Here is a 20,454-nt window from a genome sequence, read left to right on the forward strand (position 1 = left end):
TGAATGCATGTAGTTACATGTGTGTAAGACAAACAGGTGTTTAAACATTGTGAATGTATGTAGTTACACGTGTGTAAGACATAAACAGGTGTTTTAGCATTGTGAATGTATGTAGTTACACGTGTGTAAGACATAAACAGGTGTTTAAGCATTGTAAATGTATGTAGTTACACGTGTGTAAGACATAAACAGGTGTTTTAGCATTGTGAATGTATGTAGTTACACATGTGTGTAAGACATAAACAGGTGTTTAAGCATTGTAAATGTATGTAGTTACACATGTGTGTAAGACATAAACAGGTGTTTAAGCATTGTAAATGTATGTAGTTACACGTGTGTAAGACATAAACAGGTGTTTAAGCATTGTAAATGTATGTAGTTACACATGTGTGTAAGACATAAACAGGTGTTTAAGCATTGTAAATGTATGTAGTTACACGTGTGTAAGACATAAACAGGTGTTTAAGCATTGTAAATGTATGTAGTTATACATGTGTGTAAGACATAAACAGGCTTTGTAGATTCTGTCCTTAAAGTTTATATTTGTTAACAACACTACTAGAACACATTACTATATTAATCACAACCTACTAGAATTAAAACTTTTGATAATTACGACACATTGTCTTAGAGGAAACCTGCAACATTTGCCCATTAGCAGCAAGGGATCTTTTATATGCAGTTTCCTGCATATGATAGTACATACAATGACATTTGATATACTAGTTGTATGGTACAAGTTATATCAGAAAATATCAGTGAAATAATAGTTCAGCCAGTCATTACTAGCAGCTAAAAAGTTATTCCTGTAGTAGGAGTTTTCAGAAACCATGCCCATATGAACAGGAGAGGTTTGGGGGTGGAGGGGGGGGGGGGGGCAGTGGCCTGACCACAATGACAGTGTTAACATTTGTAATATGTCCTAGAGCAATGAAACTTGGCTTATAGTTACATCTATATGTGTGCATCTTCAAGTTAAAAGAATTCAATTTTTTAAATGTTTAATTAAAATACTTTAATTAGGAGATAACCATATGGAGTTTTTAGATTTGCGAAGACGTTAGCATCAAATAGACAATAACACCCTCAAATCTAAAACTCCATATGGTTATGTCCATTGTAAACTGTATATTTGGTATTTCTTGAAAAAAATTCCTGGCTGCAATCTAACTGTAGACCCTTAAATCATCAACTTCTATATCACAATACAGAACACATTTGCACTTTTTTTGTTTTTTTTTAAACTGAGACATTTAATTCTGTGGAATTCTTGTGTTGATTTGTATTAGTCATTTATTTACCTTTGTATAACTCTAGTAGCCAAATTTAGAAGAAAACAAAAACAAAAACCTTTTGTGCTAGGAAAGAAAGAAGTGTTTTATTCAACACATTTTATTTACGGTTATATGGCGTCACACATATGGTTAAGGACCACACAGATTATTAGAAGAAACCCGCTGTCGCCACATAGGCTATTCTTTTTACGACAGGCAGCAAGGGATATTTTATTTGCGCTTCCCACAGGCAGGATAGCACAAACCATGGCCTTTGTTGAACCAGTTATGGATCACTGGTCGGTGCAAGTGGTTTACACCTACCCATTGAGCCTTGCGGAGCACTCACTCAGGGTTTGGAGTCAGTATCTGGATTAAAAATCCCATGCCTCGACTGGGATCCGAACCCAGTACCTACCAGCCTGTAGACCGATGGCCTAACCACTACACCACCGATGCCAGTCTTTTGTGCTAGGTGTTAATAACAGGCATTGATTCATATTCATTCATTCATTCATTCATTCGCTTTCATTTATTTATAACATTAAACACTGACATAAGATTAGCTTTCTCGTCATAATAATAATTGTATCTGAAAAAGACTAAAATATAATAATTTTCACAAGGGAATATTGCCTTTAGAAACTTGCTTTTTTTCTTCTTTTTTTTTTTTTTTTTTTTTTTTTTTTTTTTTTTTTTTTTTCATTATTTTAAATATTAATCCTGATCATAACTTCTGGAGGAAATAGAAACTTTAGAAAAATTCCCTATTGCTGAAGTTATAAACTATTGATCAGTTTAAATACAATACAATGAATCTGAAAAAAAAAGATTATTTCTCACTTTTCTGAGTGGATTTATTGTCAGTGTTTGCTGCTGATTTTTATCAGTAAATCACTAATGTTATTCATAGAAGGGTGACAGATGAACAAAGCTTCATCAAGCGTAAATGGCGGTGTTTAGCACAGGCCATAAAAACTAGATTGCTGTGGCTCAGAGCTCCTGTTGTGATTCACTGTTAAAGGGAAGATGGCTGATAATGATCCGTCACGCTTGGCTGACTTTCTTTGCTGGAATACTCCCGCTAATGAGCTATGTTTGGCTCGCCTTGTTATGGCCATCTTCACTTTTATTAGCATGAATGAAAAGACTTTCCATTAAATCACTAGCTTTTTGTGCCCAATGAACAGAGCGAGAATTACTGTTTAAGTTTGTCAACATTTTTTTCATGAACTCTGTCTGATGTTGGCAGTTTTATGGCACACAGCTTCATGAAGCGGTTCCTCATTGTTTCACCTCAGTGGGCGTGAAACATGAGAAAATTTACCACAACACCCCTGTCTGTCTGTCACTCAGCCAGCAGTGATGTGTGTTTGTCTTAGTGGAACACATTCGCAAAAATATGTTGGTAAGTATATGTTAATAAAAGTCCATTTATGTTCTGCTTTATTGTCGGTCTGTCTGACTATCTGGCTGTCTGTTTTTGACTGTCTATATATAGCTGTCTGTTTTTGACTGTCTACTGAATAGACAAGACATTCTGTTTGATTTCAGTGGGGTTGCAATGGGCTTGTTACATGTATTGTGTAGTTGTCGGAAATGTTTTTAATTATAGTGTTTTAAATTGTTATTTTAAAAAAACACTAACAGTCATCTTGGCTACCTCTGCAAACAGATAAGTGGTAGCAGTCAATCATTAGTGACACAGGAAATGGCCAACTTACAACTCCTATTGATCAAAGAAAGAAAGAAATGTTTTATTTAACGACACACTCAACACATTTTTTATTTATGGTTATATGGCGTCACACATATGGTTAAGGACCACACACATACTGAGAGAGGAAACCCACTGTCACCACTTCATGGGCTGTTCTTTCCTATTAGCAGCAAGGGATCTTTTATATGCACCATCCCACAGACAGGATAGCACATACCACGGCCTTTGTTACACCAGTTGTGGAGCACTGGCTGGAACAAGAAATAGCCCAATGGGACCACCGACGGAGATCGATCCTAGACCGACCGCACATTAAGCGAACGCTTTACCACTAGGCTACTTCCTGCCAACCCCCCATTGATCAAGCCATGGAAACCAATTCTGGATTTAAGCAGTACAATGAACTAACATGGCATACAAACCCAGGCATTACCTACCAGCCCAGTGACAGCTACAAGCTCATTGGGGGGGGGGGGGGGGGGGAGAGAGAGAGATCTAGCTCAGTCAGTAGAGTTCTTGACTGAGGTGCTTAGGTCATATGGATCTAACTACCAATTGGGTTTTTTCCCATCCCAGCCAATACCCTTTGGCTGTTATATCAAAGGCTGTGGTATGTGCTGTTCTGTCTGTGGGAAGTGCATATAAAAGATCCCTTGCTGCTTATGAAAAAATATAGCAGGTTTCCTCTGAGGACTACCAAGTGTTTGAATCCAATAGCCAGTGATTAATTAATCAATGTGCTCTAGTGGTGGTGCTAAACAAAACCTTAACTACAAGTGGGCTGGTAGTAAATAGTTTTCTTTATTTGCAACAATTCTGCAAACTACTTTCTGTTAGTTACATCAAAAGAAAGTAGAACAATCAGTTTTAGAATTAGTAAAATGACAAATGTTGATGCAAGTGTAGTATTTTCAAAGTATAATCTTTTGGCAAAATATGAACAGTGTATAAATAATTACCATGGAATGTAAACATCACATTACACAAATATCATTGGGGTTAAAATATGCAATTTCACAGTGAGTTTCCTCTCTTTTTGTCTTGAGAACAGGTATGGAACTAACTGCATTATGATAGATACCAAACAGCCTACCGGCCTCGGTGGCTTCGTGGTTAGACCATTGGCCTGTTATTAACACCTAGCACAAAAAACTGGCATCGGTGGTGTAGTGGTTAGGCCATCGGTCTACAGGCTGGTAGGTACTGGGTTTGGATCCCAGTCGAGGCATGGGATTTTTAATCCAGATACCGACTCCAAACCCTGAGTGAGTGCTCCGCAAGGCTCAATGGGTAGGTGTAATCCATTTGCACCGACCAGTGATCAATAACTGATTCAACAAAGGCCATGGTTTGTGCTATCCTGCCTGTGGGAAGCGCAAATAAAAGATCCCTTAATGCTAATCGGAAAGAGTAGTCCATGAAGTGGCGACAGCGGGTTTCCTCTCAAAATCTGTGTGGTTCTTAAACCATATGTCTGATGCCATATAACCGTAAATAAAATGTGTTGAGTGCATTGTTAAATAAAACATTTCTTTCTTTCTTTCCAAACAGCCATGGTTTAAAATGTGCCGAGGTGTCATCAAACAGATTTTCCTTTCTCACAGTTACCTGCAGCTATCAAGATTAAGCTTATGAGGAATCTAGTTTGCTCAGTCTTATATGGATATTTTATACTGCTACTTCTTTCTGTTTTTTAATATCATGGAAAAAGAGCTGGGTTCAGCTGTACATAGCATTCTGTCTGTATGTTATGTTTGTTATAACACTGTTCATTGTATCTACAGGTGTTACTAAGTCTGACACCCACAATATTGAGAAATAAAATGACGTTTGATCTACAACAAATATTAGCGTCATATGCATATTACAAAAACGCTAATCTTGCACCGATATAACTGTTTTTGAATACTGGTATACCAGTTCACATCTGAAGTACAATAATGTGAATGTTAAAACTAGATTTAAATGGACTATCCTGACTGCTCCCATATATGGTCAACTAATTAGGGGATAACTATGTTGTATTTGACCATTTGCGGACGTTTATGCTGTTTTTACTGTCGCAAATTGAGTTTTTAAGGGTGACTCTTAGCAGAGACGATGGTAAAACAGATATTTGTAACTGTAAAACCAGCATTAACACCTGCAAAAGGTCAAGTACAACATAGTTATCCCATTCTCATTCAATAAATACATTTTCTTTTCTTTTTTAATTGTTTAAAAAAAATTTTTTTTACGGAATAAACACAGTGTTAAAAAACCCTGATTACTACAATCCTGTTTCAAGTCATTCGCTGTATAAAATAATTAAAATATATGTTTTATGTATAATACAACTGTTCCTAATTTGGTTTTTGTATTTTATTGTTTTATTAACGACAATGCCAACCATTATTATAAATTTTACTTATTCCAAATACTCATTATGTCAATAATTCAGCATAGTTGCCATTACTTACTATCGCATTCTTGTCAGCATCACACACAGCTTTTATGTCCTAAAATTTAAAGGAACACAGGGTTTCCTGCAGACAACATTCAACAGTGACATTTTAAAAGTATGTAGAAGCAACTGATCATTGAGTATATGTAAAGAAATTTGTGACATGTTAATTCTGGTTTTACTACCACAGATGGATTTGATTAGCCAGTCAAATTTTATGTTATATGCAGAGTGAATTAGAATAAAGTTTTTTTTTTTTAATTAACAAATAAAATTATGTATTATACACTTTGTTTGGTTCCAAATATTACACTCCGTATCAAATGTGTTTCTGGTCATCATGGTCGCTCAAACTAGATTTTACTTTTCAATCATTTTATATCTATCAAGAAAACAAACACCCAAACCCCTCCAAAAAACAACAAATAACAAACAAAAAACAGACAGCTATTACTTCTCAATAATTTCATATGTATTTTTTTTTAATGATGAATATTTGGAAGCTACACAAACATGGCAGTACAACATAGGACTGTCCGATTAACATTGGACAGACATTAATATTCCATGCAAGAAAATATAATTACTATATAATTTTGATAGTTAAAAAAATAGTCAGAATAGTCTCTCAACTTGATGGACATCATGCATGATTGCATAATTTTGTTACATACACACAAACATGCACACGTGTGTGTGTGCATACACTCACATATGCACATACACATGCACACAAACACATGCACACACACACATGCACACACAAACATGCACACACAAACATGCACACACACACATATGTACATACACATGCACACACACACACACACACACACACACACGCACACCTACACATGCATACACACACACAAACACAAGCACTTGTGCACAAACACACACACTGTAACATACAGTGTACATACATACACACCTCTTGTTTTAAGCACACGGTTACGTGACACAGTAGTGCTAAATGAAATACAATTGAATGCATTTATTGCCAAACTTTGTTGTTGGTTTTTCTATAACAAATACTGTCACATTTTTCAACTGTGGCAAGACTGGTGGTATTAACTGCTCTGTTAAATGTTCCCATCACTTTCAACTTTAACCCAGCTCTATATGATGTTAGGTTTAGTGCTACCTAATGCCAGTCATGGAGACACTGGTTGGGATGGGAAAAGTCAGTGGGTTTGGCAAGGTGGTTTGTTACAAGCACCTCAGGCAAACCAACCCTATATTGATTGAGCTAAGTGCTGCCTTGTTAGTGACAAATAATTGTATGATGTGTTTTTATTTGTGTATTGTAGATTTGAAGAACACTGGACCTCTTACTCTAGGGATTGATCTCATGCATGTTGGTAAGTACTGTTTCTAGAATTGTCAGGCACCCTCAGACTCAGCATGAATAGCATCATCAATATTAAAAGTGTTTTGTCTCCAAATGTGAGGTTACTGAAGCATTTGAGGTGGGCCCATTGGGCTATTTCTCGTTCCAACCAATGCACCATGACAGGTATATCAAAGACAGTGGCATGTGCTATCCTGTCTGTGGGACAGTGAATATAAAAAATCCCTTACTGCTAATGAAAATATGAAGCGAGTTTTGTCTAAGACTTACGTCAAACTTAAATGATTAATAAATCAATGAGTTCTAGTGGTGTCATTAAAAAACACCACTAACTTTTTAATTTGAGATGCTAGAAGAAGAATGGTAATCATTAAGGCTATCAACTTGAGATCCACTTGCCTGTTTTCAAATGTTGGTTATTTACCATTGATCCTGTTCTGTACATAGCATTTTAAACTTTTTGTTGTGATTATCTACTAAACACTAGGTTTTTTGGGGGCAATTTCAACTTTGTTGGTGGTGCACCCCCAACACCCTCTGTTGTTTATACTCTGCCATATTTAATAATATATTTAATATATTTATTATTTACCACTTCATTTACATAAATCCTGCTGCTGATAACATTTTACTGTGTATTTGAAGGAAATAGTTTAGGATTATTAGAAATATGCTGATAGACCTGTATGTGTGACAGTTGTGGTTCAATCAGTGATGATGATAGTCATTATCCTATGATAGTCATTATCCTGATATAGTGGACTGGACGTAGCTCAGTGGCACAGTGCTCACTTGATGCGTGGTCTGTCTGGGATCGATCCCCGTTGGGCCCATTAGGCTATTTCTCGTTCCAGCCAGTGCACCATGACTGGTATATCAAAGGCTGTGGTATGTGTTATCCTGTCTGTGGCCACAGCAGGTTTATTCTCTCAATATCTGCGTGGTCCGTAACCATATGTCCAATGCCATATAACCATAAAATAAAATGTGTTGAGTGCGTCATTAAATAAAACACTTCCTTCCTTATCCTGATATAGTTTACTGAGGCTTGATGACTAGAAACACTGGTGAAAGTGTCAAGATGTTATACTACTGTTACTAGTGTAGTCCGACGGACGGGGTGAATCAGATCTTGAAGGAAGGAAGAAGTGTTTTATTTAACGACACACTCCACACATTTGTATTTATGGTATATATGGTGTCTGATATACAGATAATGAGAGGAAATCCACTGTTGCAACACAGTGGTCTACTCTTTTTGATTAGAGGGGCGAGAAGTAGCCCAGTGGTACAGTGCTCGCTCGAGGCGCGGTCGGTTTGGGGTCGATCCCCGTCAGTGGGCCCATTGGGCTATTTCTCGTTCCAGCCAGTGCACCACGACTGGTATATCAAAGGCCGTGGTATGTACTATCCTGTCTATGGGATGGTGCATATAAAAGATCCCTTGCTGCTAATTGAAAAGAGTAGCCCATGAAGTGGCGACAGCGGGTTTCCTGCCTCAATATCTGTGTGGCCCTTAACCATATGTCTGACCCCATATAACCGTAAATACAATGTGTTGAGTGCATCGTTAAATAAAACATTTTTCTCTCTCTCTCTTTTTGATTAGCAGCAAGAAATCTTTCATATGCACCATTCCACAGACAGGATAGTACATACCACTGCCTTTATTACACCAGTTGTAAATCACTTGCTAGAAAAAGAAATAGCACAATGGTCAACTAATACAGTTCGATCATAGATCGATCATGCAGCAGGCCAGTGCTTTACGTCCCTCCCCATCAGATCTTTCTGTTTAGAAGTGCTCGTTGCAAACGGGATACACTTCATTTTAAATTTATTTTCTTACTTATTATATGTTTGAGCATGCTGTCTGGGCATGCACACTCCTGCTATCTGAGCTGTCGGTTCTTGACTGGATGGTATGTTGTTAATTGTTAGTTGTTAGTAAGAGTGAAGTTGGTGTTGAGACATGACACCTCACTTTGCAATAAGCCATTAGAACATTCTGGAGTAGATGTTGTTGTTGAGTCATGACACCTCCCTTTGCATGCAATAAGCCATTAGAACTTATTCTGGAGTAGATGTTGTTGTTGAGGCATGGCACCTCCCTTTGCATGCAATAAGCCATTACAACTTATTCTGAAGTAGATGTTGGTGTTGAGGCATGACACCTCCCTTTGCATGCAATAAGCCATTAGAACTTATTCTGGAGTAGATGTTGGTGTTGAGGCATGACACCTCCCTTTGCATGCAATAAGCCATTAGAACTTATTCTGGAGTAGATGTTGGTGTTGAGGCATGACACCTCCCTTTGCATGCAATAAGCCATTAGAACTTATTCTGGAGTAGATGTTGGTGTTGAGGCATGACACCTCCCTTTGCATGCAATAAGCCATTAGAACTTATTCTGGAGTAGATGTTGGTGTTGAGGCATGACACCTCCCTTTGCATGCAATAAGCCATTAGAACTTATTCTGGAGTAGATGTTGGTGTTGAGGCATGACACCTCTGCATGCAATAAGCCATTAGAACTTATTCTGGAGTAGATGTTGGTGTTAAGGCATGACACCTCTGCATGCAATAAGCCATTAGAACTTATTCTGGAGTAGAAGTTGGTGTTGAGGCATGACATCTGAGGATAAAAGAGGTTTTCCGATCCTTACATTTGTTGTAGATGGTTTTCATGTGCTGTAAAACTAAAATGGTCTGCATATGTTTTCTATGAAAACCATGGTATGTGCTGTGCTATCTTATAGAAAGTACTTATAAAATATTTTGTAATGCTGTTTGGTAGATGCAGTTGCTTTGGTGGCAGTGGGTTTCTTTTACATAACCATGTTAGACAGTAACCATTATTTTTTAAATCTGCTTTGTGCCACTAAACAAAATCCTTTCCTGTCCTCTTCTATGTGTTGCTAACAACATTGGCAGCATATACCATAATAAATTCAATAATGATTTTCTTTTAAATGGACACTTGACAAATTTATCTACAGGTAGTGGCAGCTCACAATCAAGATACAGTAAACTTGTTTAACAGACATGGCAAACTACAATTAATTTTCATAACATAGAGAAATACTACATCAGTCTAAATACACTGTGATCACTTCTGTCTAATGTGTCTTCACTTAGCTGGCTCCATACATCTTGTACTCTAACTAATGGCAGATATGTGACACTTTTTAAAGGGTCTTTTATTTACACTGATGTTAGCAAATCTTAGCATTTCTAATACTAACCAATGATGGGGCGGGAGGGGGGGGGGGGGGTTTGAAAGAAATTTGACTAGTTGGCATCATTTTCTTAAAATGATATCTCAAATCACAGTTTAAATTATATTTTTGAATCTTTACACATAAAACCATTCTCTTGTGGGCCCTCGTGTATCTCTGTGGTAGATGTATAATGTGTCGCCGCAGGATTGACCACTCTTATTGGACTTGGTCGGGGTGGAGGCAGGACATAACCCAGTGATAAAGCACTCGCTTGATGTACGGTCGGTTTGGGATCGATTCCCATCAGTGGGTCTATTAGGCTATTTCTCGTTCCAGCCAGTGCACCACCTGTCTGTAGGATGGTGCATATAAAAGATCCTTTGCTGCTAATGGTAAAATGTAGCCGATTTCATCTCCAAGACTATATGTAAAAATCAATGTGCTCAAGTGGTGGTGTTAAACAAAACCAACGTGTTAACATTAGTGGGGGTGGAGGTGGGGGTGGGGGATGTCATCTGAACTTGTCCCTTCTGATTGGCAAAGACCATCGTATGTACTCACCGTACTGTTGCTGAAACATGGAATTGCTAACCTCTGTCCCACTCTATTAATCAAGAGCCAGTAGACATGTCATTACCACTGTGGTGCATGTATGGAAACTACAGAAACATGTATTTGGCTAGGATTCATTACACGTTCGCTCGTAATATCAATACTGGTTTCATTCACTCTAAATTGTTGTTTAACAATATGCCACAGTATTGATACCTTGCAACAGGGTTGTTGTTGTTGTTTTTAACATTCTAAAACAAAAATGACAAAATATCTACTGCCCGGCCTTTATTTTTTCAAACAAATTTAAAAAATTAAATCTAAAGCCTACAAACTTACAATTTTATATATTTTTAAACTTTTATTTCAAACTGTAACAAAACTTTAAACTTTAACAAAACAATAAACAAATTAATATTATTTGTCCACATAAAGTGCCTAAATTATGTCAGGGAGTAATCAGTTTTCAGTTGTCTTACCCAGCATTTATTGGTGGCCCGGTACGTATTAGAGGCCCAGCGTTTATTTTCTTTTAAAGTGTTACAGACCCGGCGCTTATTGAACCGGCGTTTATTGGAGGCCTGGCACTTATTAGAGGAAATACAGTATATATAATTTCAATTGACATTAATAATTGGTCAGTATATTCCTTAACAAAGTGGAGGTTTTGAAGGGGAGAAAGAAGTTAGAATAAATGTAATTATTGTTCACATACATGTAAGTGTATGAATTTGTTTTCACTACTATTCATAATAGAACATGGGATTTACACACAAATTAGATGATATATATATATATATATATATATATATATATATATATATATATATATATATATATATATAGTAAACAAAAAAATCACAGACTATTATTGATCCCATCAGAATGTTTTCTATTAATAATGTCCTTCTGTACAGATTTTCTGACAGTTCACCAAACACTTGAGGTTTCTGCCACCAGTTATAACATTTGGCAATAAATGCCTACAGTGATTCTGACACACTTGTTATTTTTGTGTCAAATGAAATTAGCCTGTATATATACACAGAGTAACTTTTGCCAACACATGTTAGAAGAAAGCAGACAAAATCATTTCATAACTCTCCAGTTGGACAGGATATTATCTTCCGAGATTGAATCCTTTCATATTTCCTTTAGAGATAATTGAGGCACATATTCCCAAATCGTGAAAAGATAATTGGCAAATACAGGCCGAGAATACTGAAGGAAATGGAGTAATTATAGCGATGATGAGAGGAAATAAAACTTGCGGCATGTTTTTGACATTCATTATAAGGAGTTTACTCAAGTGAGCCATTTTATTGGAGATTAATACCAAGCTGGTTATCTTACTGTACGTAATCCCTGCAGGCCCCCTCACCAAATTAGAAAGGTTAATAACTGCAGATTGAAAACAGATGGGCAGAAGAATTGAACATGTGCTGTCAAGATTAATAAACTCTACATTTTCATCCTAATAGTTGTGTTTGGCTCATAAAATCTTTATTCAATTTCCGTTCCTGAGCACATATATATGTAGATTTGGGTTTTGATTTCTCAACATGGAAGAATGTTGCCGGTGTTCTTCAGATGTCAGTAAGTTTACCACTGTGCTCAAGAAATCTGGAAAAAATATATAGCAAATTGAAAATACATATATATATTGATAACATAAAATATTAAAGAAATAAGCTATGTCATATTCTACTATTTCATAATACTAAGGTCAGCAATGAAACAAAAACATTTACTGCAATTGTTTTGACTTATTTAAAAAAAAAAAAAAAAATTAAATCCAAAGTTCCTTTGTCCAATGATATTATAATACAAATTTAGTAAAAAGTATGAAATGGCTTGTGGTAAACCATAATTTTCGGTAATAAAGTCGGTTTATTTTTGAGTAAAATACTAGTATTATAAATATGCCATATATATATATATGTAATGTGTTTCTTTGTGGTCCTGGCCAGACATATGCATCTATTTATCGGCAGACATGTTAAAAATAATAAAAAACATTTCATATTCAATACAATTGATAAAAAGTGTTTTAAAAACTGAAAATTAATTTCTGTGTTGAATATTAACCGTATATGGTGTCTTTAGCATTTGGTATCTATATTTTAAATAGAACTTATTAGGCATCTTTCATACATATTATGATTTCTTAATATATATATTTTTTGCAAAATTTTAATATTGATATTTGGATCAGTTGCAGGATATCATGGGGGTTTTTAAGTACAAAAATATCAAGATTTGTATTTATTTGTTCTATCTTTATTGCAACTTAAATTTAATTTGAATGTGTACTGAGTAAAACAAATTATAAAAAAATAAATATTTTTTTAGAATTTTTATTTTTATATAATCTCATCAAATCTATACATTATAATTCAAAATACCCGCTTGTTAATCCCCTGCCAGTACAACTGGAGAGGACTACAGGTTTTATCTCCATCCTTTTGTCTGTCTCTGTCTTCTGTCCATCTGTCCATCCATCTGTCCCACATATAGTTTTCCAGAAAAAAAATTCACAATGTCTCAAGTTCTTGAGCTGACATTTTGTGAAAAGATTTATCATGTTGTTTTATAAATAAAGTTTGACAGAGTTATTGTCCTTTAAGTTAGGAGATACGAAAATTAGTTTTTCAGACTTGTTTTTATTTTCACACTGCCTCAAGATATTGAGCTGACATTTTGTGCATAGCTTTATCATGTTCTGTTACAGATCACATTTGATTTTCATAATAATTTACCAATTTTTCACAGAATTATGGCCCTTGAACTTAGGAGATAAGAAAATTTGTTGGCCTTTTGTATGGGACATGTATTGCTTCAGCATGCAGTATTCTCGGAATGCCTTGTTTTGTTTATTTGCTAAAAAAGCCCATGTTCTTTAATGAACCATGCTAAATAATTTTATAGAGCAGGCCTCTGAGAATTAAAAACTGGCATAAACCATTTATAGGTTGTAAAAAGACAAACAAATTCAATCAACAGATTTCATTTTTGCATAATTACCTGCCATGACCATGTAAATGATGTCTTAAATGTAACACATAGATAAGAAATAGCTTGTGTACACCAGACTTGTGCAACCAATACTCTAATGCAGGGCACAGTATTTCACGAGAACCGGTGTTCTGTTTGCGTGTCAGTTACGCAACTTTAAAATCATGTGAACTGCCAATCGGTTACGTGGTGAACCATTACATTCTAAAATTAAATGTACCCTATCAGTAGTCAAATTGAATGGTGTGTTTGTTTAACCATTTGAACCATAGTCTAAATGTTTTAGGATTAGGAGGTCTTACTCATTGGTTACATGAATTATATTCACGCAATCGAACAATCGGTTACCTCATTAAAACTCAAGTGAATTGACTTCTGTTACCTAAGATTTTGAAATATTGTTCCCTGGAATGAAACTATAGTGCTTACAATTTTCACAGGCTGGTAAAGTACATAAGTATTAAATTTTAATCTGAGGTTCTCTTTTTGTTTCTGTTTTGTTTTTGTTTTTTTAAAGTAAATTATTTGATGAAAATGACATTTGACTTTACATGCAAGGAGAAATAAATATAAAAGCACACCTAAAATTATCTTTTGTTAGATTTCTCATTTCTTTCATCTTATCTCGACTGCATGGCCATGTAGGAAATTACTCTGTTATTGGTTTCCAGCCTTTTGCCATCACACTGTCACAAATACACAAATTGGATGCAAAATGTATTTTCTTGCCTGACAGGAAATGATTTCTGTTCAGTGAATGCCAGGTAATGATTCTATATTATTCTGTACATAATAATTCAAGCTGAAATTACAAAATGATTATACCATATGCATTTGTGTAGGAGGTTAATATCTCATGTACGGTATGAGGTTGTAAAGCAAAACTGTAATGTCTGGGTTAGTGGAGAAAATACCTGATGTGTGGTGATGGGTTTGGTGTTGTCTCCATACATTTGTAGCTATCCTCTGCTTACAAAGGATCGATCCCCATCAGCGGACCCATTGGGCTCGTCCCAGCCAGTGCCCCACAACTGGTGTAACAAAGGCCATGGTATGTACTATCCTGTCTGTGGGATGGTGTATATAAAAGATCCCTTGCTGCTAATCGAAAAGAGTAGCCCATGAAGTGGCGACAGCGGGTTTCCTTTCTCAATATCTCTGTGGTCTTTAACCATATGTCTGATGCCATATAACCGTCAATAAAATGTGTTGAGTGCGTCGTTAAATAAAACATTTCCTTCCTTCCAGTAATATATACTTGCACCAAACTTAGATGATGATAATTGAGTTCAGTTTATATTATTTTATCTTGCAACCACTGTTTCTATTGATAGAATATGATGACAGATAAAGCAAAGTCATATTCATATAGTAGCAGGATATAACTTTTGAAGTCACTCACTCACACACATAGCTACATTACAAATCGCTCATTTGACCACTAGGTCATCGTACAATGTAGCTGAAATAACAGAAATAATAGCTTTTCCTCTTAATTTTTATGGTCCACAGGATAAAAATAATAACTACAGTAAGTATATGGCCAAATTTCTCATTCTTACTTTCACAGGATAAAGCAGATATCTGACGTCATTAACTAGTTATTTGCGAGTTAATGTAATATATATACTCAACAAAATTAATTAAGGGTCATTAGATATTTTTTGGCAATTCTTCATATACACATGTATGACACAAATAACATTTGTGTTTGATTTTAAAATCATACAAAACTGAATTGTTACATGCATCCCTAGTCACTATTTACTCAAACGATGTTCAGAAATTAACTGTGTTCAAAATATATATAACACTAGCAAAAATTAACTAAAAGGTTATATGCCTTAATTTTGTTGAATACAAAGAACAAAACATGAATCACACTATTTAGTACATGTTGTATCTAAATATATAGTAAAAACAACATGAATCACACTATTTAGTACATGAATATATTGTATCTAATTAGTAAAAAAAACATGAATTACACTATTTAGTACATATTATATCTAAATTAGTATGAAAATTTTACCTATTAAAATCGGATTCTAAAATACCATTGTTGTTAGATCTCAAGAGTTGGGCTGGGAGGGACAATGGTTACCACTCACATTTTCCCACCAGTGTTTCAAAATAATAGTTCCAAAAGCTGCTTTACAGTTTAAAAAGTTTGTTTTGTTTAATGACACCGCTAGAGTACATTGATTTTTTGATCAATTTATTATTGTCAGGCATTTGGTAATTTTGACACATAATCTTAGAGAGGAAACCCACTATAATTTGTCCATTTGTAGCAAGGGATCTTTTATATGTACCATCCCACAGACAGGATAGCACATACCACAGCCTTGAGGCTTTGATATACCAGACAGGGATCGATCTTAGACCGACCGTGCATTAGGTGAACGCTTTACCACCAGGTTACATTGCACTCTGCTTTACAAAGTGTCCAAATGCTTCCAAGAACATCTACAATTCAAATGCTATCTGGCACGCACACTTTTCACCCATCCTGATGGTTTACAGCCGTTTGTTACTAATACTAATCATTATCTGTATTTATGCCTGCCTTCACCCAGTTCAAAATTCTTTCTGACAGGCTGGAATATAGGTCAGTTTGTACTAAAATAATGATCAGGAATAATAGTAATAATAATATGACCTCCCGATAAAAGTTGCCATATTTATTAGTTTTTATGTATGCAGTTGAAGTGTTAAATGCTGGAGTAGTGTGCAGGTCAAACATAAGCAGTTTAGTGTTAATATTTCGGTCATTTGTTGAATAATAGATAAAACACCCTGGCTCTATCTTAAGCTGGCTATGACGTTAATCGTGGGAACAGATCAGCTTGATGTCTTGAGGCTTGCTTGCAGGGTAGCACCGACTGGATTTCTCTTCTTTGATTTGTATTAATTGAAGCGGTGAAGTGGACCAAACAAACAGTAAGTGATAGATCTCGGCAGCCACAGCTCAAGGATGATACTTGCTGTTTTCCAACAGTCAGTGTTTATGATTTAATATATCATGAGTCACAGTATGTTATCCTTGTGCAAACACCTCACCAACAGTAGATGCTGCATATTTCAAAACAGTTGTTAGCAGGCCTGTCAACTCCCAATTTATGTGGAGTCTCAACAAATTTGGATTTTTCTCCTGGTCTCCCAAGAAATTTAAAAAAAAGTTCAAACTGGGTTTTTTTCTATCATCAACTTTTGTAAAATAAATAAAGGAATATAATTCAAAAACAACAACAACAATTGCAATGGAAATGTTCCAAATGGACTGTTTACTTGATGGAATAGGATCCACCTGAAAAGAAAGTGTTCACCTTGTGTGCTACAGGTTCTGGTGTTGAAAGGAAAGCTCACTTCATGACACGTCTGTATAGTTTGAAAATATATCTGCTTGATGTCTATCATATGCTTATTGTGACGTAATGATTATGACCCATGGTCTGGAGTTTGAGAGAGGAAGTCAGCTAGGTGTCACATAGTGATGGTTGCATGGTACCAAAGAAGAGAGTTCTGTTTCAAAGTTTGAGGTGTACCGGCAAATATTTACGGAGTAAAAATAGCTGTGGCTGTGATTGGTAGTAATAAGTGACATTGATTATAATTATTTGTGCAAATACTATTATCCATTGACAATAAGTAAATACACTTTTATTTGTTATACAGTTACTATGCGGTATGTTCCAGAGGTTGAAACTAATGCAGGGTACCTCCAAAAATGGAACTGCAATTTTCAGTAAAAATTACATTTGCTAATAAAAACATTAATTACATCTATTAAATTGGATGTGACCCCCCATTTTCTTGCAGGTAGATTAGATGTGAGGTGCCACACTTTTTATTGCTGTACTTCCTGGGTGTGTTGATACACTGCTTATATCAGTTTCATTAGTAAACGTTAACATTATCGGCAAAAGGAATTGATTTGGTCTGTTGGAACCTGAAGAGCAGTGAGCGATATTTTATGTACTCTTGACATATCTGAAGCACAAAGAGAACTCTGGCCCTTGCCACACTGGTGATGGTTGGGATGTGAAAACAAGTGGGTTCATAGACGGGGATCAATCCAATGAGCCATAGCACGTCACGTGAGCACTGTACTCACTGGGGTATGCCTCACCCCTCCTGTGGCATCAGTCAAACATGGTGTCGGGGTTTCATCTGGAAAGCAACACAATCCTATATTTACCCATGCATGTTGTGCTTTTCTAATTGTCTTTAAAGGTACTATATCTACAGTAGCTTGTTATTTTCATATTTATTTTTTAGAAATAATTACAAATCAATGAATATTGTGTACATCAGACATATTTTAATTGTGTCATTTGTTTTAGAGAATTAGAAAAGAAAACCACATAGATTTGGTGTGCCTCTATGTATGAGGGTAGTGTGTGTGTGTGTGTGTGTGTGTGTGTGTGTGTGTGTGTGTGTGTGTGTGTGTGTGTGTGTTTTAAGTGCACTTTCTTAATGATAATGGCTCAATTAAATAACAACATCCCTGCATGTTGTTTACTGACATGTTAGACATGGTAATTGTGACACTTGGTTTACAGAAGAAGAGAAACCTGCTGTCGCTGTGTGAGTTCATTGGTTTCCAATTCTTGTAGCAGCAACATACTGCACCTACCTTGCAATTTTGGGCTGGGATTTAGCTTTTTTGGTGGAGTACTTGCCCAAAATGCTTGGGACATAGGATTGAATCCTAATGAGGGTTTGGGTTTGTTTTTGTCCCAGCCAGTGCCCCACAAGTCCAAGGCTGTGGTAAGTGCTGCCCTGTATTGAAAAGTGTATAATGGAAAAATCTAACTAGTTTCCTCTGAAGACTACATGTCAAAATGAGCCAATGTTTGATATTCAATAGCTGATGATTAATTAATCCGTGTGCTCTAGTAGTGTTGTTAAACAAATCTTTAATTCTGGTTTTAATCACAACCATTTATATGTAGACTAACAAATGACATGGGGTGCTTCTTAAAAAAATATCTTTTTGGGGGGGGGGGATATATGCGACACATTAATCATTCATGCCAATTAATAGTGATGACTAATAATTTTGTGGGGGGTTTTGTGGGGTTTTGTTAACAGCAATTAATTTGTTAATTCTTCTACCTTAATAATGGTTGTGTGTTATTATATTTACAAAACAGAGGAAACTATTATTATGTACTAGCATAACCCTGGAAATATATTTTATTACTAAAGTAATTAATTTTTAAGTGTCATATTCTTGCTTCAGTTTAGTTTCAATTATTTTACAATTCTGTACATTAAACAAAACCAAATCAAAATTACATACAGTATTACAAATGCTCATTAAATATATTGTTTTTGGGGGGATTTTTTGTTAGTTTATTTATTTATGGGAGGTGGGGGGGGGGGGGGGGAGGAAGGTTTTTTAATTTGTTAATTTGAAATGGGGTGATACCAAATCAGATGTTTATAAGTAACAGTATTTTATGGATACCTTTTTTTTTTTATGATTCTCAATCAAATGGTGCTAAAATGTTTGTCTGTAATTATTTGTGTCACAAGCCAAAAAGTGCAAACTTTGCACCTCACTTAAAATGCATTGCCCAGGGGCTGTTAATGTAATCTTCTGCTATATGCATCCAGTAAGTTCATCTCTAGTTAATCTGTGTGAATGGGTTCTTAATTTATAATATATGTGCAACAACCACTTTGTATGTTCAGTACACGTACAGTGAAAACACACACTATGAAAGATACAATAATTGTAGTACTGCACTCTTTCTTTCTTTCCTACAATCGACTTTATATACTGCACTGGCAGGTGTCACACGGTGACTTTATATATTGCACTGGCAGGTGTCACACGGTGACTTTATATACTGCACTGGCAGGTGTCACACGGTGACTTTATATACTGCACTGGCAGGTGTCACACGGTGACTTTATATACTGCACTGGCAGGTGTCACATGGTGACTTTATATACTGCACAACAAAAGAAATACAAATATTATTTTTATTTTTATTTATTTTAAATTATTCACTTTCCTTGAAGATTGCATGGTAGAATTATTACATTTTTCACATCCAGTAGCCAATGATTAATAAATCAGTGTGATCTAGTGGTGTCGATAAACAAACCTTACCTCTCTTCCAGTATTACTTCATTATATAGGCAATAGAGGAAGGGCCAGATTTGATTAATGTGTGGTATTTTCCATCTTAGTACTCCACATTTAACACTCCACATATTTGAAGTTCCTGTAATGTATTTTCCATTACCACGTGAAATATTTTATTAGTTCATTAGCATTCTAGTTGGTCTTGTTGTGTTGTTACAAAATAGATGACACCAGGCAACAAGTGGTTGCACATGACCTATGGATGCACCAAGAATAGCGTCTCCAATTATGGAAATACCTGGAGATTAGATCCACTGCCTGCAGCAACAGGCTGCACTTGAAAGACATGCTTTGCTGTCAAATTCATGGAGGATGTCTCACTAGACAGGACCAGGCAATAACTGCATGAGTGAAGCAATCATTATATATAAACAAAACAACTTATGTCAGCCTATTAAACATGTCAATTATTGTCATAAGGACTCATTGCTTTTTATAACTACTTAGTGTCCTCTGTATACAGTTTGCAGTGTCCTCTATATACTATTTGTAGTGGACCCATTTTCTCATTGTTTTTTTTCCCATCCCAACCAGTGCCCCATGATTAGTATTTCAAAGGTTGTGATATGTGCTGTCCTGTGTTTAGAAAAAATCATATAAAAGATCTTTTGCTGCTAATAGGAAAATGTAGCTGGTTTCCTCTGAAGAATATGTCACAAATACATATAATTACCGTATGTTTGACATCCAGTAACTGATTATTAATTAATCAGTG

The 20,454-nt window shown here is 35.7% G+C and overlaps 1 protein-coding gene across 1 annotated transcript in view; it reads left to right on the plus strand.

Annotated features, from left to right (window-relative positions):
• The window catches only part of LOC121380451 (protein apterous-like), a 127,862-nt gene that overhangs the window by 21,448 nt on the left and 85,960 nt on the right, over positions 1 to 20,454 (plus strand). Inside the window, exon 3 of the mRNA XM_041509268.1 lies at positions 6,748 to 6,798. Coding sequence (XP_041365202.1) covers positions 6,789 to 6,798 — 10 coding nt within the window. The 5' untranslated portion in view covers positions 6,748 to 6,788. The remainder of the gene's footprint in view (positions 1 to 6,747; positions 6,799 to 20,454) is intronic.

This window comes from Gigantopelta aegis, chromosome 9, assembly GCF_016097555.1.
Source record: "Gigantopelta aegis isolate Gae_Host chromosome 9, Gae_host_genome, whole genome shotgun sequence".
In the NCBI taxonomy this organism is placed as follows: Eukaryota; Metazoa; Mollusca; class Gastropoda; order Neomphalida; family Peltospiridae; genus Gigantopelta; species Gigantopelta aegis.